Consider the following 27,640-nt stretch of genomic DNA (forward strand, 5'->3'; position numbering starts at 1 on the left):
CTTTGAGCTTATGGGGAAGAAAGTTTCCTATGGAAGCCTTTGACCTGGGGACAGCTGAAATGCCAAATCCAAGCGGCAGGAGAAAGTAATTTCTCCCTGAGGCAAAAATGGGGGTGCAAGAAGTCAAAGTTTAAAGTTGGGAAGTTTTGGGAAAAGTTGGTCTTTATCCTGGGGGGAAATCTCTCTTAAACTATAAAGCTTTTCTTGGAAAATTTGGGGAAAAATCTCTCTAAAAAGCCTTAATCTTTCTCAAAAGCTCTTAAACTTAAAAACTAAAGCCTTTAACTCTCTCAGAAGGACAAAAATTAGAATCACCTGAAGATATTAGTATGGGGACCACCTGTGATTAGCTCTAAGGGAAAACAACAAACTTAAGACAGCAAAACCTCTAAGTTCTCTTTCAAGCTCTAAAAATCATCCCTGCAATGCAGGAGGCAAGGACAAGTTTCTAAAAACCCCTTCTAAGCTCTGTCTCTTCAAGCTAGTAAAAGACAGTGGGTCAGAGTACCCTGAGGGAAACGCTTGGGGAGAGTGTGGGTGACGAGCTACAGAGAGCCCAAAAAGGGCAGGAAACTTGACCTGAGAAAAGCAAAATAGTCAAGCTCCACAGTTACGGCTGAGCTGAGGCAGCAAAGGTTTTGAGTGAGCATTTCAGAATGAAAAGGAGCTCCTAATCGCCCTAATGCAAAGATCCCCTGAAGCAATGCAAACTGTTAGCATTGTATCCTCGCTTGTGACCAAAAACCCAGAGGTGACTGGCCAGCGTCTCTGAGTTGGAGTGCATTTCGGGGATACTAGGGTTCCTGCGTTGTAAACTTCCTGGAGCACAGAGCTGAGGCAGGAAGGTGCAGGACCCAGGGGAAGATTGCTAATGAACAAACAAAGCTAAAGCCTGTGGGAACGGCACAGTCGCGTGCTTTCCTACAAGTCCCGGGTTGATAGGTCCACAGCTGCAAAAAGAAATCTGAGAAAAAGCTTTCCTATCAGAGAAAGGACTTGTCTGGGAAAAGAGTAAAGCTGAACTGTGTCTGAAGCAGTCGTGCTGCTGAGTCAGAACGCTGTCTGGGGAAAGAGCCCAGCCAGGGCAGAACAGAACTATCCAGGAATAAAGCTTTCTTTTCTGTCAGAGAAAGCATCTCTTTGAGAAAGCTTTGTTTCAACTGACTCCCGATGAGATGAGGGAGTGTAGCCCTAAGGGGTGATTGCCTCTGGCATAAGCTCTGTCCTTGAGCACCCAGACAAGCAAATGCAACCCACTGGGGGACTGGGCCAGGTAAAGGCCTGATGAGGCAAAACACCTGTCCTAATGGGAGTTTAGAAATGGCAAAAACCTCCCTTGTTAGATTTTTCAGTCTGTACGCAAACCATAGACCCTGAAAACAGAAACAGACAGAAAACCCCTACCTTCAGTAGCAGAGAAAGCCGCCACTGTAGTGTTGGAAACTGTTTCTGGGGTAGAGGGGATAAACTGAGACCAAACTGGATACTTTCTGGGAGAAAGACTCTGAAGAAACAGAGAAAGGGACATAATCCTCCCCAGAAAATGCATGACCTGACAAAGCTGCTAGAATTTGAGGCAGATTCGGGGGGAGAAAAAAAGCCCCTACCTCCAAAGGCAGCTAGCAGAGGTACAGAGCCGCAGATAGCTGAAGCTCTGCATCTGGGGAAGGAAGGAGCAAGCAAAATGAGATAAATCAGTGGGAGAAAATCTCTGAAGGAGCTATGGAAAAGCTGTTGTAAATGATCTTGTTTTTCACTGACTGGCTAAAACAAACACAAGCCCCGAGGAAAGTTGCTATCAGAAATGCCAGCCTCAATGCCGGCTAACGAGACAGGCGTGTTTCTGATCTGGGGGCCAGTGTCAACTGAAGGAGAGACACCTGTTGAAGCCAACTGAGGAGACTAGAAACCTCCCAATGTCCCATAGCTAAAAATGTAAAGTGCTTGTTCAAATCGCCCGTTGCAAAAGCGAAAAACTTTGTTCAAACCTCCCGGGCAAGAATTTGTAAGCAAGTCTGGTAAAAGAGAACCAGTTGACTCTCAAACCCGATAAGAACTATGGGAAATGATATATGGGACTGATATTATTATGGACTGATAAGGGAAATGCATTCTGGGAAATGTAGTTTTTTCGCTAAAGATGGCGACATTGCCCTGAAACACTTTTGTCAGCTCAAAAATATGTTCATGGTGAACTTAAAATACAGCCTTTAAAAAGAATAAGGAGGAAAATCATCTAAGAGTTTAAGTGTCAGTTCCAATGAAAAATTGAAAGGATATGGAACTAGGTGCTTCGCGGTTTGGGGCGCCGTTGGTAAAATGCCTTATTTACCCTAATAGCTGTGCAAAGTTTTTACGGCAGTTGGATGACAAAAAGCTACCTATAAGAGCAAACAAGTCACTTTAAAATCCTTAAAATACCACCTAATAGCTGTGCAGTTTTTGGCGAAGAGCTTTACAGCAGCTAAATATGGTGATTTCACCCTCAGTGTGAAGTAAAGTTTTTCAGTAGAACAAACAAAAGTACTGCTGTGATAGAAACGTTTGTTTGAGTTGAAGTTCTTTGGGGAGCTAATATGAATTTGCGTGAAGGGGGGACAGCCTCTAGTTAAAAACTGTCTACCGCTGACAGTGCATCTCTGCTGGTCCGGAAAGGCTGAGAGAACTGGCAACTTTGGAGTGTGGCTTTGTCCTGAGAATGTTACAATCCCCTAGCAACAAGTATCACAACTCTATAATAACACTCACTAAATCCCAGTGCTTTATAACAAAGCTAACTATAAACTGTAAACTTTAGAAATGATGTACGTATTTCCTGTCTAGTTAAGAAAATCTTTATAATAGAGATAGTGATAATAATTAAGAGTAAGAAGTAGAAAAATGAAAATAAGATATGTGAGTTTGTAGAAATTCTGTCTTGTTATATCTGTGTTAAGAAATCTTTAGGTGTTTGCTAAGTTAGATATATGCTAATGGTAGCCTATATAAGTTTGTAAAATAGATCTATAGAGTTCCTTTAAGAATATAAGCTTGTAAGAAGTATCTAAGGTAGTCTTAAGACATGTAGTAATAAGCTTGTAAGATGCTAGTTGTAAATGTAAGTTTAAATAAGAAATAAGATGGAATGAATATAAGAATTAATAGGAAATATATTTGCTAAAGTAGTTCTATAAAGTATAAATAAGTAGATGTTAATATGTTGTATATGAGTTTGTAAAAACGTGTAAATGTTGAATATGAGTCTAAATGCTTTGCAAGGCAAAAAAAGTGTTATATGTGAGTTTGTGAAAAAGTGTAAATGTTAAGTGTGAGTCTATTAATGTATATGGTGAAAACACCTGAGACACAGGAGATAGTGTCCTAGTAGACTGCAAAGTAGGCAGTCTAAATGATTTCAAAAGCTCCAGAAGCTGCTAAGAAGCTAAGTATGGCGGAGGCCAGAACCAGCACAAGGCATCCGCGGCTGAGATCCATGGAATATCAACGCAGCACAGAAAAACCTGAGCTAACAGCAAAAACGGTGCGATTTAAAATATTACTATACTAAAAAGGTCTGTCTGTGAGAACAAAAGTTGCAGAGACGCTTGTTTGAACAAAAATTAACTGCAAAAAGTTTTGGTTGAAAAACGTCTCTTCATATTTGGAAGTGAAAGTCTGATACCAGAATTTATTCCTTGTTTGAACTTTTTGAACTTAAAATGAGATAAAATTACAAAAAGATTTTGGTTATGGATTTCTTCAAATTTGGAAGGCTAGTACCAATATTTATCATTTGAATTTTGGTACTTAAATGAAATGAACAATAGAGATTTCATTGCAATGGGACAATTTTGAGCTTACTTATAGTAATGACCTAGGAACGGTTTTCTGGAATTGGGTTAAAAATGGAACTGTTTAAATGAAGAAATGTATTTCTACTTAGAATCAAGATGCAATTTTGTGTATGCGTATATGCTTTATTAACTGGAGATTTATGAATTGTTTTGTGGAACTGTTTATGTAAAAATGGAATTACTTATGGAACTGGTTTTGTGTTACAAATGGAACTGTTCAAACAGATAAGTTTGGGTTCCTCTAACTAGGTTTGAGACTTTGTTTAAAAAATTATAAAGAAAAGGAGGAGTTATGAGATTGAATTATGTTCGCAGAAACCTATTGATATTAATGCACCCTGGTTTTGTGGAGTTAAGAAAATGTTTAAGTTTGATGTGAATACATCGAAGTTTTTCCTATGTTCTGTTAACAAGAAAATTCAAATGAGTGAGTTAAAGTTGTAAGACGGAGAAAATTGTTAACTATATATAGCACCATATATGCTAATTCTAATGGTTCTGTGAAGAGTTTGCTTTGAGTTGTAAGATTGAGAGAATTGTGACTATGTATAGCAATATTTATGTTAACCTGTTAATGGTAAAGTTGAAGCTAAGGGATTCTTTAAGTTTGTAGTCGCCTTAAGAGTTTTGGTTTAGAAAGGGCTTGAGGCAGCTAAGACTGCTGTGGTCACCTTGGACCTAATTCAAAAGAGAAATGCCATCTATATCATCCTCTACTCCCATACTGGGAGGTGTAACAGCTATGGAGATTGCTGTAAGCCATTAATAGTTATTTTTTTATATATTAAGAAGGGGGGACCTGTGGGAGCCCGTTCTGGGGTTCCTCGTGGCTTTACCCAGCAGGTCCAAATAGAGGATGATCAGGACCACGGGCCTGAGTGCAGGTGTCTGAGATGGCCTGCACTTGGCTGTGCTGGGGGAGGAGGTCTTTTGCTCCACCCCTTGGCGTCTCTATAAAAACCCTGGACCAGAGACAGTCGGGGGCCAGTTGGAATAGGTTCCAGGCCCTCTCGAGGCTATCCTTTATTTTCTATCTGTTTATCTCCGCAACATTCTCCGCTATAAATCCTTCTATCTAATATTTCCTGCTGCTCACACTCAAGAAAACTCTGGGAAGCTGTGGGGGTGGTGGGTAAACGCCCCACAATGTGCTAGTCTGCCTCACCGTCCATAGACAGCGCAGACAGCCCAGCTCTGGATAAGTGGCTATGGGGCGTATACACAGACAGACAGGCTCTCTGCAGACGCCAGACCACCCTCCACCCTGCCCTCCTCCACTGTGCACATTCGCACCTGTGGCTACCGTCTCTTCTTGTAACCAGTCTAGATCTTGCAAGAGCAAACCTGATAACTGCCACCTCCTCCATGCAGCCCTCCATGCAGCCCTCTCTAAATAGAGATAGCTTACAGCAAACTCTCCTCCCTCCTGACCCTCACCTCTGTTACAAAGTGTCAGCAGCTCACCTAGCCCAGGGCTGGCTCACTGAGTTGTAGCCACGTGGCAACAAAGGCAGGGGAACAGCTACTCCCCTGGGGTCACATGGAAGTTCAGCAGAGTAACGGCCCAGAGCCAAGTGCTTTCATCAGGTGATGTTAAGTGTCCTGGCATTAGCAGCCAAAGTTCTAGAAGAAATACAATGTTTCAGCTAGGGGTAGAGTCCAGGGGTAGAGTATCAGCCTAGTATTGTGAGGTTCTGGGCTCAGTCCTCACTAATACAAAAGAAGACGGAGAGGAAGACAGGGAGGAAGGGACAGGAGAGAAGGAGATTAACCCTGGATGTCTGTTCACTCTGACGTCTACTCCTGTAACAGCACGCTGTAGGCTGGGAAACATGAAGAAAGGAAAGTGATTTTTCCTGTTCTGGAGGCTGGGTGTCCAAAGTCAAGGTGCTGGTACCTGGCCAGGGCCCTCTAGCTGCAGAAGAGCGTGGCCAACACACCGCGGTGAGGGGACAAGGACGAGGGTGAGACCATTAAAGGAGGAAGCCCTGGGAAGCTGGCTTGGCTCTGTGGCAGCCCACTCTCCAGATTGAAGCACTGATTCGCTCAGGAGAATGGTTTGCTCACCATCCACCGCCTCTTACTGGTTAGCTCACATCAGCCAGTGATGGAACACTGGTCATTCCATTTCAACACAAGCATTTTAGGGAATAACTAACCCACAGAAATGTGCCTGGGCTTGTAGGAGCTGTGTCCAGGGTAGCTAAGGTACCTGTCCAGGTGTCTGGTGCTAAGTGTGGTAGGTATTCAATTCTGTGGCTTTCCATCTCCAGTGAACACACCAGAATGTCTCTGGAGTAGTTTTGCTTTTTTCTATGAAAAGCAGCATCCATCACCCACAGGAGTGCCTTCTGAGAAGTGTCCTGGGGTCGGGCTTATGTTGGAAGGACTAAGGCAGAAGAGGAGCTGCCTCTGACAGTGAGTGTAGAATGGTCACCAGGAGGCAGGATGCGCCCTTGCGAAGTGCTTGCATACAAAGCTGGCCTTTCGTGTGCACTGCTGAGAATCTTGCATTCTGTTTTAGGTTGTCACCACTGGGAAGGAGCAACTGGATTTTGAAACAGGACCAAAAGTATTTGATTTGCAGATTTATGTTAAAGATGATGTTGGTGTCACAGACGTGCAGGTCCTAACTGTTCAGGTGACAGATGTGAACGAGCCGCCTCAGTTTCAAGGCAACTTGGCACAAGGTGAGACATACCCAGACAGCACATCCTAGAGGACCCTGCGGGACAGAGCCAAACAGAAAAAGAAAATGAAGAAGCAGCTGCTTCCTCAGAAAAGGCAGCTGCTTAACCAGCAGGGGAAATGGAATGTCTTCCTTGGCACGTCCTGTCCTGACACCCAGCAGCTTTAGAGCCTTGCATCTGTGCTTCTCTCTGTCCCTCTCAGTCCTGGGAAGAACGCTGAATCCAAGTGGGAAATGTAGGGGAACCTGGGCTCGGCCCACCATAGCCTTGCCACCTTATTCTGCAGCCGCTGTCCAGCTGTCTTGCTCTCCCTCACGGACTCTGCCTGGCCAGTGGGGATGACCTAAGGATGGGGTCTGGGGTGTGGCTTGGTGGCAGAATGCTTGCGTAACAGGCACAGCACCGTGGGTTCAATCCTCAGCATCACAGAAAGTACAAACAAGGGGTGAAGGGATGGTTCAGCAGGTAAGACCTCCTACTATGCAAGCCTGGCAACCTGAGTTCAACCCCCAGCACATACATCAAAGGGAAGGAGAGAGCTGAGCCACACGGTTATTCTCCTTCTTTACACACACACCATGGCATGCACACCCATGCACATCATGCACACATGTGCACATGTGCATTCACACACACAGATATTGATAATAAATAAACTTTAAAAAACAATAAAAATAAAGAAGATGGAACCTAGGGGCATTTCCCACCAGATCTCGCCCAGCTCATGGCTGTGTGTACTCTGTGCAATGAGAGCCCCGAGTCTGTTGTTCCTCTTGGGCTCTCCCTAACTCCATCTGTTTTGCCCAATGTCTCCTGGCCAGCTAAAAGGCCTCTCAGACTTAGCAAGCCTCTCAAAGCACTCTTTAGTCCTGTCCCTCCCCCACCCCTCTCTGTGTCCTCACCTCCACTCCCTTCTGCTGAAAGTCTATGCATGTCTCACAGGGTCACTTTAACATAAGAAGATGGATCTGGATGTGACTGGCGTCACACTGGAGGCACTAGGGTGGCTTCCATCTTCCCTCTCATCTGGCTCCCTCTCATCTGGTCCTCTTTCCAGCTAATGACAGTCCAGAGTCACCTCCCAGTGGAGGAGGTGACTGAGGCATGACACCTGGCATCATAGTGATCTTTATGAACAGCTTGGCCCAGGCGGTCTTTCCTTGGGTCTTATCATGGCTGCTCTCTCTGTCCCATGATGCCAGCATGCCTTGCTGGTTCCCTTTAGCTGTAGTGTCTGGATGGCTTGGGGTTGGAGTTCCCTATCTGACGAGACACTCTGATTCCCTTTTGACTCGGAACAGGTTTAAACCTCTGTGTAGTAGAAAGAACAAATCCTGGATTCATTTACCAGGTGGAGGCCTTTGACCCAGAAGACACAAGCCGGAACATACCCCTCAGCGTAAGTATCCGAGGCTGCTGCTGTACACACCACCTTTGGGGCAGGAGCCTGACGGCCAAGCCTGTCAGGTGGGTAGCAAGAACAGCAGGGGGATGTACTGCCACTTCCAAGGTCCGTCCAGGGCTCTGGGTGCAAGGCGTTTTGTGACCCTGGACAAACTCTTAACTTTGTTGAGCTCCTGTGCTTCCCAAGGGACAGCAGAAGCAGGAGAGTACCTGGCATAGGCAGGGCTGGGTCATGTGAGAGGCGGCATGCGAAGCCACCTTGCTCAGGCCAGCCAAGCTGACAGCGTTCACTTTCAAGATGATACGAAGCCACCATGCTATTTTGAAAATGAGCACAGGAAATATACAGCCAAAATAGGCTCTGACATCCTTCCTAAGAGACATTCAAGCTTGCAGCAAAGGTGTTTTTCTTTTTAAAGGAAAATTAAGTCTCAGGGATTTTCGGTGCAGACAGGGACTGGGTCCCAGAGAGTTGCCTCACCATCCAGTCTGAGAAGGCTTAGGTCTCCTCGCTCCCATTTGAAATCAGATTCCCTCTTGGAGCTGGGGCTTTTAGACCCAGCAACCCCAGGTGAAGTGTCTGAGCTGTTCCTGGGAAGGGTGCCTTTCTCTGCTTCGATGAGGCTGAGCTTGCCCTGCAGCAGCCTGGACAGCCTGGAGGAAAACACGGAGGTTTATCAAGGGCGCAGGGCACCCAGCTGCCAGCCCTGCCCTCTGGAGAAGAGTGCTCTGAAACAGGACAGCCAGGCTGCACTGTCTTCCATTTGCTGCGGATCTGCAGCTTCAACAGAACCGGTTTTTCTAACAGGACAAAGCGATCCATGGGAATAATCTCCAGGACCAATGCAGGTTGTCACAGGGTCTGAAACAGCTGCTGGAAGGTTACTGCAGGCATCTCTAAATTAACAGATAGCTGTATTTCTTAGAAGATGTCATTTTGTTAAAAAAAAAAAAAAGATTCATTCATTCTTTTGTTCAAGATTCATTTGAGTCAGCATTGGCATGAAGAAGAGAGCGTGGAATGGGTGGATGCGCACGCTACTGAAAGCAACAACACTGTGTGACAAAACTCTACTGGGGAGATGACACACGCAACACACACACACACACACACACACACACACACACACACACACACACACACACTCACACACTCACACACTCACACACTCACCCCAGACAGGGAGCCCACAACAGACCAAAGCATGGTTCCCACCATAGTCCAACTTGCTGAACCAAAACATTTATTGGGGCTACTTACAGGAATATGAGTGAGGGGTTGCTTACAGCAGCAGAAATGACTCAAAGCCAGCTGCATCTCCAAGGCCCACCCAGCACAGGTGACAGCTCACAAAAGCCAGGAGCCTGGACTCACTGCACAGCCTGCAGACAGCTCAACAGGTTGGAGAGTGTCCTTCCCAGGTGCCTCAGTTGGTCTGAACCTCTTCCAGGCAGATGGTCTGGTCTCAGAATCCTTTGAAGCTGTATTGCTTACTGTGGCAGGGAGAGCCCTGGTGAATCCGGCCAGTTTCAGGGACTTCCTGAAGCTACTTAGAGTTGTTTACCTTCCTGCTTAAGGAGCTTCCCTGCAGGATGGAACGTTTCAGGGAACTGTTATGCAACAAATAGTAGGTGCTTTAAATGAGTATTTACTGAGAGCATACTTGTCATGGAGGGCAGATAGCAGAAAATATAACCACAGGAGATGAATTTGAGTGTGTGCATTTGTGTGTGTGTGTGTGTGTGTGTGTGTGTATGTGTGTATGCATGTGTGTGTGTGCACGTGTGTGCATGTGTGTGTATGTGTCTCTGTGTGTATGTGTGTGTGTGTATGTGTCTCTGTGTGTATGTGTGTGTGTATGCATGTGTGTGTATGTGTCTCTGTGTGTATGTGTGTGTATGCATGTGTGTGTGTTCCCATAATCCAGAAGTCTGGGGACAGCCAGACCACCCAGGGCAGGTGCTGTGCCATTTGGAGAAGGCTGGATGCTTTCTGTTTCTGTTCTTCCATATAAAGCATGTTTTGCTTTGTCCTGTTTTTCTAACCTCATGGTTGCAACATGGCTGTTCACATGTTCTGTCATGATGCTACAAAGCCAAAAAGAGGAAAAGGAAGTAAGGTGGGGTATAGGGTAAAGGAGACAGGCCAGCCTAGTATGTTGTTTTTGGGTAGGGAAGCATAATAATACTTCTGTTAATTGTCAATGACCAAAACTGTGTCCTCTGGAACCACCACTTGAGAGGGAGCAGTGGAACAGAGTTCCTAGAGTGGATTAGTCACCACACCAAAATGTACTTTATTATTTATGTCGTTTGTTTGGACTTCTACCAAGAGTGTTATCCAGGCACGTTAGGTCATCTGGAAACAAAGATGAAATTACAATGATCTGAAGTATTTGAGGACTAGAAGTAAGCCATTCCTGAGACTGGAGAAAAATAACAATATTTTCCTTAAAATGGTCACAGCAGACACCCGAGTGACAGAAGACTGTTTGGAAGAGGGAAGGACAGCCGGGCAGTGGTGGAGCACACATTTAACCCCAGTACACAGAGATGGTGGAGGAGCACACCTTCAACCCCAGTACACAGAGATGGTGGAGGAACACAACTTCAACCCTAGTACACAGAGATGGTGGAGGAACACACCTTCAACCTCAGTTCACAGAGATGGTGGAGGAGCACACCTTCAAGCCCAGTTCACAGGAGATGGTGGAGGAGCACACCTTCAACCCAGGACACAGAGATGGTGGAGGATCACACCTTCAACCCCAGTACACAGAGATGGTGGAGGAGAACACCTTCAACCCCAGTTCACAGGAGATGGTGGAGGAACACATCTTCAATATCAGTACACAGAGATGGTGCAGGAACACACCTTCAACCCTAGTACACAGAGATGGTGGAGGAACACACCTTCAACCCCAGTACACAGAGATGGTGGAGGAGGACAACTTCTACCCCAGTAGACAGAGATGGTGGAGGAGCACACCTTCAACCCCAGTACACAGAGATGATGGAGGATCACACCTTCAACCCCAGTACACAGAGATGGTGGAGGAGCACATATTCAACCGCAGTACAAAGAGATGGTGGAGGAGCATACCTTCAATCCCAGTACACAGATATTGTGGAGGAGCACACCTTCAACCCTAGTACACAGAGATGGTGGAGGAACACACCTTCAACCCCAGTACACAGAGATGGTGGAGGAGCATACCTTCAACCCCAGTACACAGAGATGGTGGAGGAACACACCTTCAACCCTAGTTCACAGGAGATGGTGGAGGAGCACACCTTCAACCGCAGTACACAGAGATGGTGGAGGAGCACACCTTCAACCCCAGTACACAGAGATGGTGGAGGAGCATACCTTCAATCCCAGTACACAGATATTGTGGAGGAGCACACCTTCAACCCTAGTACACAGAGATGGTGGAGGAGCACACCTTCAACCCAGGACACAGAGATGGTGGAGGAACACACCTTCAACCCTAGTACACAGAGATGATGGAGGAGCACACCTTCAACCCCAGTACACAGAGATGGTGGAGGAGCACACCTTCAACCCCAGTACACAGAGATGGTGGAGGAACACACCTTCAATATCAGTACACAGAGATGGTGGAGGAGCATACCTTCAACCCTAGTACACAGAGATGGTGGAAGAGCACATCTTCAACCACAGTACACAGAGATGGTGGAGGAGCACACCTTCAATCCCAGTACACAGATATTGTGGAGGAGCACATCTTCAACCCTAGTACACAGAGATGGTGGAGGAACACACCTTCAACCCCAGTACACAGAGATGGTGGAGGAGCACACTTTCAACCCCAGTACACAGAGATGGTGGAGGAACATACCTTCAACCCTAGTACACAGAGATGGTGGAGGAGCACACCTTCAACCCTAGTACACAGAGATGGTGGAGGAGCACACTTTCAACCCCAGTACACAGAGATGGTGGAGGAGCACACTTTCAACCCCAGTACACAGAGATGGTGGAGGAGCACACTTTCAACCCCAGTACACAGAGATGGTGGAGGAGCACACCTTCAACCCTAGTTCACAGGAGATGGTGGAGGAGCACACCTTCAACCCCAGTACACAGAGATGGTGGAGGAGCACACCTTCAACCCTAGTTCACAGAAGATGGTGGAGGAGCACACCTTCAACCCTAGTTCACAGAGATGGTGGAGGATCACATCTTCAACCCTAGTACACAGAGATGGTGGAGGAACACACCTTCAACCCTAGTACATAGAGATGGTGGAGGAGGACACCTTCAACCCTAGTTCACAGAGATGGTGGAGGAGGACACCTTCAACCCTAGTACACAGAGATGGTGGAGGAACACACCTTCAACCCCAGTACACAGAGATGGTGGAGGAGCACACCTTCAACCCTAGTTCACAGAGATGGTGGAGGATCACATCTTCAACCCTAGTACACAGAGATGGTGGAGGATCACATCTTCAACCCTAGTACACAGAGATGTTGGAGGAACACACCTTCAATCTTAGTACACAGAGATGGTGGAGGAGCACACCTTCAACCCCAGTACACAGAGATGGTGGAGGAGCACACCTTCAACCCCAGTACACAGGAGACAGAGGCAGGTGAATCTCTGAGTTTGAGGCTGGCCTGGTCTACAGAGTGAGTTCTAGGACAGCCAGGGCTGTTACACAAAGAAACTCTGTCTCAAAACAAACAAACAAAACAAGAAACCAAAACCAAAATCAAAAAAGGAGGAATAAATAGCATATTGCTTAACCAAAGTTTTGTAGGACACAGAAACCTTCAGAAATGAAGCTTCAGATCCCTGTGGAAAATGAAGTACCATGTATGTGTGGGTGGAGGAGTGTGTAGGCATGTGTGGTTGTGCATGTGTGTGTGTGCATGCCCGTGTGCAATAGCTGGAGGAGGCAGAGGAAGCCCCGAGTGTCTGTTCTCTCACTGTTCTGTCCTTCCCATCAGGGTCTCCCACTGAACCTGGAGCTAGACAGGGACCAGCAAGCCCCACTGATGCCCCATGTCTGGGTCCCCACAGTGTTAGCATTACAGACACGTTCAATCTCACCTGCTACTTTTTTAAAATGAGTGCCAGAATCTGAACTCAGATCCTCATGTTTATATACTAAGTGATCTTACCTGCTGTGCCTTCTCTCCAGGCCCAGACTATGTGTTTTTATGCTCAGGTTCCACGAAAAAAAAATAGACACTGTGTAAAACTATAATGAGACAGAAAACAAAAACAGGGGCACCTAAGTGAGGTCTGTCTATTCGGGTTCCTCTAAGCCTCAATGTATAGAGCAAGAGGCCCCTGGGATGAGGGTCTTATGATGTACTGCCTTAAGAAAGAAAGTAGAGACAAGGTTAGAGGGACCTTCTTGTTTCTTCATTTTTCTTATTTGTCAGGTTTGGGTGTTGTGTTCTGAGCGTGATGGGTGCACACATCAAATGATTATCACTCAGTATGATAATGACGGCAAAGTTTGTAAGAATTGTACTGTGGCCGGTATTAGTTACTTTTCTGTTGCTGTGATAAAACACTATGATCACGGAAACTTAAGGAAGAAAGTGTTTGTTTTGGCTTATGGTTCCAGAGGGATAATAAGGGTTCATCAAGGCTGGGAGTCACGGCAGCCAGCTGTAACCCTGGCGGCACACATCCTCAACTGTAAAGCACCAAGCAAGGAGCAAACTGGAAATGTGAGGCTCTTTGCTCTCAAAGCTCACCCCAGTGACGTACACCACCTAAGCCCACCCAAGCATCAACACTAATAGTTCCGATTCCCAAGACTATGGGGGACATTTTTCATTCAAACCACCACAGGCTCCAGGTGAAGACATTTTAGTTTTGAAAACAACATTGTGTGTGTGTGTGTGTGTGTGTGTGTGTGTGTGTGTGTGTGTGTGTGTGTGTGTGTAAATAATTTGGTTTTTTGAGACAGGGTTTCTCTACATAGTCCTGGTTATCCTGTAACTCAGACTCACAGAAATCTGTCTAGCTCTGTCTTCCACGTGCTGGGATTAAAGGTGTGTGCCACCACACCTGGCTATTTTTGTATTTTCGGTGTTTTCATATTTTCAGATAGGGTCTGATAGCCCAGGCTGGCCTCAAATTTTCAACTCCCCTGCCTCAGCTTCTCAGCCTCTCTAGTGCTGGGATTACAGGTATGCTCCACTGTACCTAGTTAAATTTCTATTTTATATTTCCAATTTAATACATTTGCAAGTTATACAGCTGGCATATGGTTCCATCCCTTCAGAAACCCATTTCAGGTACAGTTGTCACCTGGAAGGGAGGCTGCCCAAGGGAGACAGTATGACAAGGTAGCTCCCTTTAGCATATACAGCTAAGTTAAAGTGGTTTTGGGCGAACTGTAAGCCTGGGCATGCACAGGCCGTGGGTCTGTCTGGATAGAGGTGCCTCTGGCTTGCCATAGAAAGCATTAATGATGTGTTTCACTCATGTGTGGGACTGAACAGCTTACACTGTCCAGAGGATCAAAAACTGGACAAAAATAATAATGATCTGGGCAATACCACATTCTCCATGGCCTTCATATTCAGATGCTTGATGTGGGCACTGGGGGTACTGAGAGGCACGGTTTGCTATGCAAAGCAGAAAGGATATGGCTAGCTCTCCATTGTCAAGTTCATGCTGCTCACCTTTGGCCTGAAATTGCAACCACAGGGAACTTTAAACACAGGTGTCCTGACTGCTCACGTTCCCGAGAGTTTGGGGTTGTGGGGATGTAGACGCAGTGTGGCGTCTGCACAGTGACTAGTTTGGTCAGAGAGGCTTGGACACTTGTTTCTCATGTTTGGCATATGCTGGGAACAGATGCGGCTGCTGCATGAAGAATGCAGACTCCTGTACACAGCAGGCGCATGCTGAATTAGCAGCAAACTTCAGGTTGTTTTTAGTACTGTGCTCAGAACCGCTGAGCGGAGCGAGAACAGACTCGAGTAAGCCCTGAAACGTACTGAGAGCCACCTGGGCTTTGTCTGTGCCTGTCACCTTAGCTGGTGGCCTCCATAAGATGTGCCTCCCTCCCAAAATGAAGGGAGATTCGAGACAGATCTAGAGCACACACTGAGCCCCGGCCCTGGAAACTGACACACATTCCAGTCCTTATCCAGTTTAAGGGGTGAAGGGGACCCCGAACAGTGGGGTCCCTCTCAGACCCCAGATGAGGGGCAGATGACACCCAAGCACCCGTTCTCACAGAGAGATCCTTCATTAAGTGGGAAAGAAAAAGTGGCTGCTTTCTGACCAGGCAGAAAACAGTGGCAAATGACCTTGCAGGTGTAAGGAGAAGAAGGGGAGGGTTTGTGTTAGGATGGCCTGGGATGTGATGGCAAAGGAGACAGGGGAGGGGATGAGGGAAAGGGGAGGGGACGAGGGAAAGGGAAGGGACGAGGGAAAGGGGAGGGGGACGAGGGAAAGGGGAGGGGACGAGGGAAAGGGGAGGGGACGAGGGAAAGGGGAGGGGGACGAGGGAAAGGGGAGGGGACGAGGGAAAGGGGAGGGGACGAGGGAAAGGGGAGGGGACGAGGGAAAGGGGAGGGGACGAGGGAAAGGGGAGGGGACGAGGGAAAGGGGAGGGGGACGAGGGAAAGGGGAGGGGACGAGGGAAAGGGGAGGGGACGAGGGAAAGGGGAGGGGACGAGGGAAAGGGGAGGGGGACGAGGGAAAGGGGAGGGGACGAGGGAAAGGGGAGGGGACGAGGGAAAGGGGAGGGGACGAGGGAAAGGGGAGGGGACAAGGGAAAGGGGAGGGGATGAGGGAAAGGGGAGGGGACGAGGGAAAGGGGAGGGGACAAGGGAAAGGGAAGGGGGATGAGGGAAAGGGAAAGGGGACGAGGGAAAGGGGAGGGGACGAGGGAAAGGGGAGGGGATGAGGGAAAGGGGAGGGGACGAGGGAAAGGGGAAGAGATATTTGTCCCAAAGGGAAAAAGGACAGCCTCTGGATAGAGAGGAGACAGATGTGGCATGTAGGCAAATGGAGGTTTATAAAGGTAAAGGGGGAAACCCCATGCTAGAATGAGGTGTTTAATTTTAACTGGGCATGTTAATTAGGTGAGTCAAAGGGGACTTTTGATTGCTGGACCTTGGTGGTCAGCCTCAGGAGGAGGAAGCAGCCGAAAAAGGGAACAGATCTTGGTGGCCAGCTTTAGGAATGTAATCCAATGGCTTTTATCAAGGCAGAGGGAATGGGGGAGAAGGTAAGGCCTGCAAGAGCCACATGCTCTGGTGAGCTAGTGTCCCTTTGGAAAGTGAAAGCATGTCACAGAGCAAGTAAATTGGGGTGCACTCAGAAGCCACCCCCTCTGCGGCTTCACTGGATCCTTTTAAAATAAACCTGATAGGCGTGAAGCTGTATGTTGTTTTGGCCACCCTTGTTCATTATGGCACTATCCTGTGCAACCAGGAGTAAATGCTGCAGATGTTGTTTTCAGTGTTTCAGTGGCCACATTAAAAGTACAAGAAATCAGGCGGCATTAATCATTGTTGGATCACAGACGCCCTCGCCGCTGCGTCTCCCACACCCCTTCAGTCTGTCCCTTAGGACCAAGACCTGACAGGAACCGCAGTGACGAAGTCCAGCCCCTCTGTCCCCTCTGGTGTTCAGGACCAAGTCTGAACTAGATCTGCCTCCTGGACTGTAGGCTAAGCCACAAGCGTGTAACTTCCCACCATTCCCCAAAACCCAGGAGTCAGAAGTGCCACTTTGTTGTATGGATTCCTGTCATGCTAAACATGGCAGTTGTCTCTCCTAAGGAAACTGCTCTTTGGAACTTCCTCTCCTTCAAGGCCCTGCCATGATGCTTACCGTATGATGTGCTCTGTCCTTGAATCTCCCACTCTCAGGCCCAATCACGCCCCCCCCCCCACACACACACTGGTTGAAAGCTGTCTTTCTTAATACAGCTCCTCTGAAGTATGATCGCATGTCAATTCCTCTCTACAGACCTCTGCTCTCTCTTCCTCAGTTACAGTAGTTATAATATAGCTCAATTCAATATGTATAACATATCACCAAATGACAAGTGAGATGTTTTATGTTCACTTTTCATATGATCTTAGAACATGGTATCCGCTTTACTCCTGGGCCCACCACCATTAGGCTAGCCACATTTCAGGTGCCCAGTGGTGACATGCACATGGCTGGTGGCTGGTGTGGGAGCTCAGGCTTGTATCTTGATGTAGTTATGTCCCCAGGGATTCCTTCTGTGTTCTGATGAGGATGCAGGTGACTGAGATCCAAAGCCGTTCTCCCTGTGAGCGTTGTTCTGGTAGCCACTCAGTTTTTTCCACCTGCTGAGGAAGGCTTGGTGAGAGACCCCACCCCCACCCTTCCTCCATCCTGCTCCTTGCCAATGGCCTCTTGGCTGCATCACAGCCTCCTTGGAGACTGGGATACTAATAGATTTTGCAGCTGGAGGCAAAGTGATCTAGTGTACAGCCCTCCATTAAAGGGTTTTCTCAGACCCTTCCATTAAGGAAGGCCTTTTGCATGAAATGAAGTGTGCTTTGTCCTCACCAGGGCAGACAAAGGATTAAATTAAAAGAGCAATAACCTCACTGATAGTAGAGCAACAGAACATCCTCACTCACATCTTCTTGCTCGTGGCTGTGTGAGCAGCCTAGCCATTCCTTCTTTCCAGGAATCCTCCAAGCTGAATAGACCAATAAAGGTCATGAATAGAGAGCTTATGTATGCATGTCTGTATTTACTATTAGTGGGCGAGGACTATGCCTGTGAAAGTCAGAGAACAACTTTGTGGAACTGGTTCTTTCCTTCCACCATGGGGATCAAGCCCAGGTCTCCAGACTTCTTTGTCACAGTGTGTGACAAGTACCATTACCTGCTCAGTGCTGAGCCATCTTGCTGGCCCCCAAAGTTTCCTGCCTTTACCATCCCTGCCTCAGTCATTGAACTGAGGTCTTCATACATGTCAGGCAAGTGTTCTATCACTAAGCCACAGCCACAGCCCTTTATAGACAGGGTCTTGTTATACAGCCCAGGTTGGTCTCCTGAATCCTTAGTTGTCCTGCTTCAACCTTTTGAATGCTGGGATTACAGGCAGCTCTGTAATAGTCTCCTCAGCAATTGAAATATTCCATCCTGCTAGAAGCTCCTTATGCAGGGAGGTAAACGACTCAAAAGGGTCAGGAAGCCCCTGAAACTGACCAGATTCTTTAGGTCCCTCCCTGCCAGAGTGAGCCATAGAAGCTGAGAGCCCCTCTCAGATGGAAGGAAGCTGAGCTGCAGAGAAGATTCTGGATGAGCCAAGCTACCAAGAAGACCCAGACAAACTGATCTGCAAAGACTAGAGACCAGCCCAGCTGCCTGGAAGAGGATTAGACCCAGGGAGGCACCTGGAAAGGATGCTCTCGACCTGTTGAGCTGCCCTCAGTCTGCGCCATGCGCTCCAGGTTCCCAGCATTGCGAGCTGTCACCTGTGCTGGGGTGGGCTTTGGTCATTTCTGCTGCTATAAGTAACCTCTCACTCATATTCCTCTAAGTAACCCCAGAACAACTCCCTTATTCACCAAGTTGGACTTGGTGGTGTCCATGCTTTGGTCTGATGTAGGTTTCCTACAGGTAAGCAGATGTGCTCACCTCCCCAGGGAAAGTTTTGTCACACAGCATAGGCATGTCCACCATCTAGTTTCTGGGTAACGCTTTATGGTCTCTTAGCAGCCGTTTGCTTCTGAATGAGAAAAGGAACTAAGGCTTTGCTTGGTACTGGGTGCCCGGGTCTTTCTTCCCTATTCCAGAAGTTCTGCTATGATGCCCTACCCTTTCCTTCCTGAAAGCTTTTCCACCACATGCCCCCCTGCAACCTGTCCTGCATGTCTTTGAAGTCACAGCAAAAGGCATTCTACTCCGGGTCTCTGTATGAGGCTCACAGAAGGAAAAGCCTCAGGTTGGTAGATTCCAGCCCTAACCACAGCAGTTGTTGGCTGTGCCTGCTTCTGGGCAGATCCTCAGGTGGATGGAGATTGTTGCCCTTAAGACTGTCAGAGCCTCGATCACGTAAACGGGACCTCAGTCTCCTTACGGCGTTCCTACTACAGAAGGGACAGGGAATGAAGCTGCAGCTTTATCGGTGAGGTGAACATTATACAATCAGCTCTGGGCACTGCAGATGCTGCTCAACTTGTCGAGTGCTTGCCTAAAATGCACAAAGCCCTGGGTTCATTCCTTAGGATGCCATGAAACCTGTTATATAGTGGGTTGGAGGTCAGCCTGTGGTATGTGAAATGCTGTCTCTAAAAACAAATAAACAATCACTACAGAACTCCCAATACACAGATTTGTCAATGTCCATTTGACAAATGTCCAATGGCATTTTTTGTCCAATGACAAAAACCATTTCAGTGACATACACACTTCGCTCTTCCCCACAGGTGGAAGCCAGAGTTTTGGGCTGCAGTGGACAGCTTTTTATTGGCCTTTTTTCTTCAGCCAAGGCTTCCTTCTTTCTCCTCTCCCCAACCTACGACCCCCAGAGCTGGGATGGGAGTAGAATGGGGGGGGAGGAGAGAAAGAGGAATTGGTAGGGGGTTTTGTTTGTTTCAAAATATCCATCTTAAATGGAGGAATCTAACTGACACATGGTATTGAATTTTAACCCACCCAGCCTGATTGGAAGTTCCTGGTCTGTGTGCTGCTTCTCTGGGTGAGGCTATGGGGTCCTGAGTGCAGGCTTGAAGTGTCATTGAAACTCTGGACTTGGGAGAACAAGGGTTCTTGCTTCCCTCTGGAAACTAGCTCATGATGGCATTGGTGCCCTGATCTCCAGCAGACAAGGCTGAATTCATGTTGCTTTTCGTAGGAAGGCCTGACAGCCAGAGATGGCTGGGATATTGCCAGCTGCTGCCACACTGTAACAGGAGGTTGCTGGCCCCCAGGGAGCTGACATTTCTGGAAACTGGGCCACTTCACCTTCCCTCTGGCTATACCAGAAACACTCTGCAGAGTGAATGGGGCAGGAAGGATGGGCCCTGTGTCTTTCAAAAGGAAGCTTTTGTGACCAAGGGCAATCAGGAGCCACCAGGAACTGGCAAACAGAGCTGTGGGAGGTGGGAAGGGATATTCCCAGCGGAAGGCAGAGAGCTTGTCTAAGGAGCATTTGTTAGCTGAATTGATCTGATTACTCAGGACTTTTTCAGCCAGGACTGGGGCAGACAGGGGCTGCAGTTGCTTTTCATTCTATTCAGTTTCTGTTTTCCAAGAATGAATATCAAGGGAGAGCTTTGATTAAACAAGCCTTAAAAAGGAGGCATGAATGCCAGGTTTACAGAAAGCCTTACTGAGTCTCTGGCAAGGGGCCACATGACACAATGTTTCTAGTCTGAAGATATTATCCCTTTCTGAGCACAAAACTGCGTGCCCATGAACAAAATGAGGAGACAGAAGGAAAAGAGAATTAGCTTAGCACTAATTATACGTATGTACACATATATGTAAAGATCATCAAGATCAGCATCATAGAAATTAAGGAAATTCTCATGCCCCTGGTTTTTGTTCCCCAGACCAATTCTGTCTGTTGCTGTCTGGCTGTTTTCTTTCCTGTAGCAGTTATTGAGACTGAACTCAAGACTGCATTGCCAAATACAGCATTACTACATTTAAACAGACATACAAAACGGTTGGCACGATATGTTGTTGTTTTAAGAATTTTGAGGCTGCCATGGTTGGCTTTTGAGACAGGGTCTCACTTAGTACTGCAGGTTGCCCTGGAATCTGTGGTGATGTTCCCAGCTGTGCCTCACGGATGCTGGGATTTCAGGCACAGAACACCATTCTTTCCCTGTTATAGGATTTTTCAGAGGTGAGAATGTTGGTCTCTCATCAGTGAGAAATTGGCAAGAAGAGAACCACACCATCGAATATTTAACAAAGACGCACTGAATGCCTGTGTGGGGCAGCTTCTGTTACACACTGGAACATGGAAACCTAAAGACACCTTTCCCTTCAGGAGCATGCTCTGTTCTCTAGGGGGCTGCAGAGCTGGGGATCGAACTCAGGGCCTTGTGCACATGAAGCAAGAGCTCTACCCCTGAGCTCCACCCTCATGACACGATCTTACATTTCAGCTGAACAGTACAAGTTACCATCCAAGGTGGGCCCAGCAGGTTCGAAGCATTGTCTTAACACCGTGGGGGGCTGAACAAGAATGGCACCCATAGGCTCAGATATGTGAACGTTTAGTCACTAGGAAAGGGAAGTGTTTGGAAGAATTAAAGGTTTAGGGGTGGTTGGAATTGGCCCTGTTGGAGGAGGCATAGCCTTGTTGGGGTGCGTGTGGCATTACTGGAGGAAGTGTGCTACTGGGGGTAGGCTTCGAGGTTTCAAAAGCTCATACTAGGTCCAGCCCCTGGCCCTTCTCTGCAGGATGTAGCTCTCAGCTACTGCTCCAAAGCCATGCCTGCCTGCCCTCTGCCTTGCTCTCCACCATGATAATAATAGACGAAGCCTCTGACACTGTAAGCCACCCCAGTGAAGGCTTGCTTCTGTATGATTTGCCACGGTCATGGTGTCTCTTCACAGCAACAGAACAGTGACTAAGACCAGCATGCTGTGGGTTCCTCCATGGGCCAGGCTCCATTGCTGCTATCCTGCACAAACTCACAGAGCTGGAAACGACGAGACCAGGAGTCAAATCCAGGAGGCCTTTCTCCAGAATCACAAACATAATTGACTATTCCAGTTTGTGACTAAAGGTTTTTGGTTCCTGTTATTGCCCATATTCCTCGTGGATGGAGTCCCTCACCTGCAACACTCTGTTCCCTCAGTTGACCTTAAGCTTTTAGAGGCAGAGCCTATTTGCCATGTCTGTATCCCAAGATTCCCACTGCTTAGAACCAAATAAATAGGTTTGTCTCCCGGAGTTTTACAAAACACATGCAGGAAGACTCTGAGTCTGGGGTATGAGGTAAATATGCCGGTTCTTCCATCACACCCAGCATGGGCCTCTGATCACTGAGACATGAAGATTTCCTGCAGGGAAGACCCAGCCCAAAGACACAGGATTGCTCTGCATGTGGGCAGCTTATGACCCAACCTATTGCTGCTCAGACAAAGAACTGGAGAGATGGTGGGGGCTTGCAAAGGTTTGTCTATAATGGACAGGGGGTGTAGTCCTGAGAGAAGCTCACAGAAAAGGGCCTCCTGGCATTTCCTCTTAAAACAGGGCAGGAACCCCTAAATGAAAACCAAGAGGTTGTTGTTAAATAAACCCCATGTCTGAAATGCTGTGCTGTTGGTAGCTAACTAGGCTGGTGAGTCAGTGTAATGGTGAGAGTCTGCAGGCACCCCATCCTGACCACACTTGATCTCAGAAGCTAAACAGGGTTGATAGGAGATACAAGGCTTTGAGGAAATGCTCAAGATTGAAAGAAGAACACAGTGTTGCCATTCCATTAGCACATCATCTTGAGATTTTGGAAAGTGTGTGTTTGCACAAAAAGACCAGGAAGTAACCCATCCAAATGATGAGATTTCACACGTGAATTCAGTTAGTGACTTTTAAATATTTTTATACCTTTCCCAATTTTTGTGTGAAAGTATGATCATTGCAACTAGAGAGAGATTGTTACATAAGCAGAAAGTAGGTACTTTTCAAACATGGTTTGAAGACTCCATCTTGGCCCCAGAGGAGACCTTGAATCTATTTTCTGGCCACTCTTCTCGGGTCCTAGGAACTCCAAAATGATCACCCCCCACATCTGTGGTTGGAGACCTTGGCTGTTGTGTCTTTGATCCTAGACTTTGGAGGCTATAGTTCTGTTTTCAAACCCTCCACTGGTATTGGTTGTAGTATTAAGGCAACTCCACGTAGTTAAAAGGGAGGTTTATTTTGTGGTGTAACTTACAAGTAAAGGGATAGGTTACAGGGTCTGGGAAAAATGTATTGCAGTCCAGCAGTGTTCTCTGGAGAACTCTGCTCAATCTACCTCAAGCATCCAGGATCCAGGAACCAAGAGGGCCGGCACTTCCGGATCTCAGGTCTTAAGGGCTCCTGTCTCAGCCCCACCTTGTAGGCGTGACAATTACCAAAGCCTCAATGGGGGTAGTACTTCCAGGTCAAAGCTGGAACAGCTGCCCACTGCACACTGGTTATCTGACTCACCCATCTAAGGCCTCAGGGATAGATCACTTCTCATCTTAGCAAGAAATAATGAAACCTTTTAACCTCAGAGCCCTTTGCAATAAAGGGCTATAAATTGTGTTCTCATTGCCCATCATATTTAACAGCCTGCATTCTCTTTCAGTCCTCCCAATGGCCAAGTGTGGAGCCATTGGTGTGGTCTCTAAGTGTCTGGCAAGGGAAGGAGAAGAACACATGCCCAGCCCTTCTCCTGCTTCCCTGACTCCATACTCCAGGCAAGGAAGCCATCTTGATGAGGAGCACAGTAGTGTCTTCCTGTGGGCTGGGCCTTAGTGGGTTCTGTGCAAGAGCCTGTGTGTTTCTATCAGATTTCATGAGTGGGGCAGACAACCATCAAGAGAGTGGCATTGGGCACTGGAATCAAGGATAACAAAGACCCTTGACTACCTAAAAATGTGGGAAGCCTGCTTTTATCAGTGGCCCTGTTCCCAGAATAAGGTTTAAGGACAGTGCATCCCCAACTCTTAAGTCCTGCTGTCTCCCACATCCTCAGGTTACAATTGCCTCTTCCCTTTCCTTCTCTCATTTCAATGAATGATGCTCGGGCACATCTTGCTAATTGTCAGCTCTTTCAAGGATAAACATAAGAGCTCATTCATGCTGGCATGGTCCTAATATCTAACATGAGGTAGTGTTGATTAAAGTCAAGGTATGGTGTCAGAGCCAGGGTAAGCAGGAGCAAGGTGACAGGGACTTGGAGAGGGAGATGAGCCCTGGCAACAGCAGCACTTGCCTGGGCAGGCCCTTTGGTCGGCGTTCATTGGTTGGAGCAGCTCTGTAGGGAGTATTCATCAGAGCCAGCGGTTCAGACCAGTTGCATCTAAAGGCCTTTCTCCTCAGCAACCATGACATCTTCCTGAATCATTCACAACGTTGTATAGACCGAGAGTGCCAGACAGGATGTGAGCGAACGCATGCGAGGGTGTGCTGCCATGATCCTCACTTTCTCCTGTTTTACAGCATTTCCTCATCTCCCCCTCAAAGAACTTCAGAATGTCTGCTAATGGCACCCTCTTCTCCACCACAGAACTGGACTTTGAAGCAGGACACAAGAGGTAACCTTGCCAATGACCTTCCCGAAGTATGAGGAAAATAAGGGAATAGCCAGATACAAACACAGGGCGGGTCCCTGAGCAGCCTGGAGTGTGGCTAGGAGTTCAGCTTTAGCAGGCCAAAAACCCTGGCAGGACACAGGTGAAACAATGGCGCCATGGTGTGGGGAGGGCATGCCCAGAGCTGGGGGCACTGCGTGGCGAGGGTAGGAACACGGCACCCAAAGGCAGCAGTGTGACAAGACAGCTCAGGCTTTGAGATGGAAGCCATAGGCCTGCGGAAAGCCAGGCGAGGCTCCCGGCTGGAGACAAGTCAAGAGACCTAGAGCAGTCATTGAGGACAAGGTGTAGCTCAGTGGAGTGCTTGCTTACCTGGTGTATGGGAGGCTCTGGCCTTCGAATGGATGAATAAAATGTGAGCCTCCTTTCCTGGAGAGTGGAATAGGTCCATTGCAGGGACATTGTAAGGCAGAGAATATGAGTTGGCTGGCTGGAGTGGACATCTGTCCAGGGAGGTAGTAGCCATGAAGAAAAACTCCAGACTTAAAAACTGAGGGAGTGAGCCGCATGGCCAGAGAGGGGAGGTGGTCACCCCTGGCATTTGAAGGTGCATAAGAAGCGTGGGGCTGGAGAGGGGGCCCGTTCACCCCAATCACTCCCTCCACTGTGCTCTCTTCCTCTGTGACTGTGTGAGCAAACTCTTTCTTGCACTTGGAATGTTTCCCTGACAGCTTCCATCTCCTCGTGGGAGTGAGAGACAGCGGGAATCTCGAAGCCTCCGCAGAGCTCCAGGTGACCATTGTGAACATCAACGATGAGATCCCACGCTTTATCAGGTAGGTCTGAGGGCATGCGGGGCAGGGCTCAAAGAGTCTGCTGCCACAGCTGTCTGGGACACATTTTGTGACACACCAGAGAGATGTGCTCTGGCCTAGATGAGAGATGAGAAATGGAAATCTTCAGTGTCCTTTCTGCCTCCCAACCTCATGTTCCCCCTTTGCTCGCCACACCATGGGACTGTGTGTGGGTGTGGTAGAAAGAGGGGCAAGGGCTGAGCACGGTGCTCCTCGAAAGTCACTGTACAAACACAGAAGATGGACACAAGGCAGGCACTTCTTTAATAACGTGCCCCACGTCAGTAATCAACCTGAAGCCCGTACTGGACTGTACGGCCGCTGGCATGCCGGAGTTTCTGCTTGGCTTGGGAGACCAGAACAACACCTGGCTGTGTCTGTTGCTTCTCACACAGCAGAGATGAGGGAAAGAGTGTGGCCATCACGGGCCCGCTGCACATGGAGATTCAGGAAGATAAGGGGATTTTAGAGGCAGCGGATGACCTTCAGAGCTGCCTGGCTCTCTGCTGCCCTGAGTGGGCACAGGCCCCAGCCACAGGGAAACAGCACCATCTTGTGCTCGGAGGTCAGCAGCATTAATGGCTGTGAACAAATATAGCACAAGCTACTCTACCAAACCCAAAGCCAGGGTACAGTTATTATTTGTCCATTAATAGCAAAACTAGGACTGGAAAGATGGCACAGTGAAGGGCTGAGGTACCTGCCCTCAGCCCCTACCCAGAGTCCTCTGAGATATGCTTCCCAGGGGCGAGGGAAAAGTGAAAAATTTCTATAATATCTTCACACACATGGGCCAATGCTCTTCATTCTATGTGCTCTTTATTGTTGTGTTCTTTGTGTCTTCCATTTTTATTCTCCTCTACATCTTTATTCTACAACTCATTACAAATTCCCAAGTGCATATATAGGTGTGTGTGGGGATGTGTGTGTGTGTGTATGCGCGCGCGCGCGCGCGTGCGCGCGCACGCGCGCGCGCGCGCACACACACACACACACACATCGCCATTCGTTAACAATTTGTGAGTTAAAAACGACAAAGTAAAGTCTCAGGGACAAGTATTTTGATAAGAGTCACACTTGGGAAAGACTTAGCTTAACTGGTGACTGACCACACCTGTGAGTTGTAAAGTTCTGGCTATCTCTTAAAGGGATAGGTACAAGAGTTACAAGGGAAGAAACTGAGCCAACGAGAGATCTGAGAAAGAGGCAAAGAATGTGTGTACTATTTTATGTGATTAATAATATCCAGACATGGTTGGTCAGCTAACAGCCTTTTTCAGTTAACCACCGGAATCTCAGGACCTATCCATAGTCTACTAAGCCTAAAATCTTGCATTAAAAACAAGTGTAGAAATAGATACAAAGTGTTAACTGTTTTTTGAATCAGAGTGTGGAGGTTCCAGTGGAGGAAACTTGGGGCAGCATAGGTGCTATTGATCTCTTGAAGGACTGAGATACACCAAGGCCAGACACCTGCACTATCACGTCTGGTTCACTGTAATTCTTCTGAAGGGTTTTGATCCAACAAGGCCAGGCACCTGCAATTCTGCTCCATGAAAGTTCTATGAGGACACTTTGTCTGACCAACTTTGCCTTGTCAGTGGCTAAGAATGGAGAACAAGACCTCTGAGTGTCTACAGTCCACATGGAACAATACACCTAATTATGAAGCATATTTTAGTAGGTTTCTATCCATAAAAATTGTACAGTTAAATAAAAAATCATCATCTTGACTATCCATAATTATGTGTGCTAATAAGATTGAGATGTAATCATGAGATTACATATACACGTTACATGGAAATGCACGGTGAATGGGGAGATATCATAGCTGTTCTTAAGGAAACAGTGCAGTTCTTAGCAAAGAGATGAAATGGCACATGAGAGAAACACAGACCAGGAGCAACTGGTCATTTATAGTCAGTAACCTCATGGCCTTGCCAGGTGGGGCTTCCCATCAAAGAGTCATTCATTTGGTGGGTTGACATATGAACACCAGTTATCACCTGCTGTATACTCACAGCCCTCAACAGCATAGCGGGTAAGAGTACTCATTGCTCTCAGGGAGACTAGAGTTTAGTTTTTCAGTATCTATAACTTCAGCTCCAGTGTAGCTGGAAGTTTTCTGCGGTCCCCCACCGGCCCCACAGTCCCACCCAGCCTGGCAGTCCCACAGCCACTTATAAAATAACCACTCAGAGGCTTAATATTATTTACGAATTGCATGGCCTATAGCAGGTTTCTTGCTAGCTAGCTCTTATAACTTAACCCACTTCTATTAATAAGTTGCCACGAGGACATGGCATTACCGGTCTACTGGCATCTTGCTGCTCCTTCGGTGGCGGCAGCTGGTGTCTCTCTCCTCTCCTTTCTTCTCTCATATATCTGCTTGGGTTTCCTGCCTGCCTCTAAGCAGCCTTGCCATAGGCCAGTGCAGCTTTATTTATCAACCAATCAGAGCAACACAAATTCACAGCATACAGAAAGACATCCCACAGCACCCCAGGGGATCCAACACTCTCTTCTCATCTTCTCAGGTACCTGCACCCACATGTTCATATACACACAGAGAGACATATGCATTGTTGATTCACTAACAATGCATAATAAAAT

General features: G+C 47.5%; 1 protein-coding gene across 1 annotated transcript in view; it reads left to right on the forward strand.

Annotated features, from left to right (window-relative positions):
- The window catches only part of Cdhr3 (cadherin related family member 3), an 88,675-nt gene that overhangs the window by 10,271 nt on the left and 50,764 nt on the right, over nt 1-27,640 (forward strand). Inside the window, exons 3-6 of the mRNA XM_076550524.1 lie at nt 6,358-6,523; nt 7,825-7,922; nt 24,082-24,176; nt 24,905-25,009. Coding sequence (XP_076406639.1) covers nt 6,358-6,523; nt 7,825-7,922; nt 24,082-24,176; nt 24,905-25,009 — 464 coding nt within the window. The remainder of the gene's footprint in view (nt 1-6,357; nt 6,524-7,824; nt 7,923-24,081; nt 24,177-24,904; nt 25,010-27,640) is intronic.

The sequence above is a fragment of the Peromyscus maniculatus genome, chromosome 14, assembly GCF_049852395.1.
Source record: "Peromyscus maniculatus bairdii isolate BWxNUB_F1_BW_parent chromosome 14, HU_Pman_BW_mat_3.1, whole genome shotgun sequence".
NCBI lineage: Eukaryota > Metazoa > Chordata > Mammalia > Rodentia > Cricetidae > Peromyscus > Peromyscus maniculatus.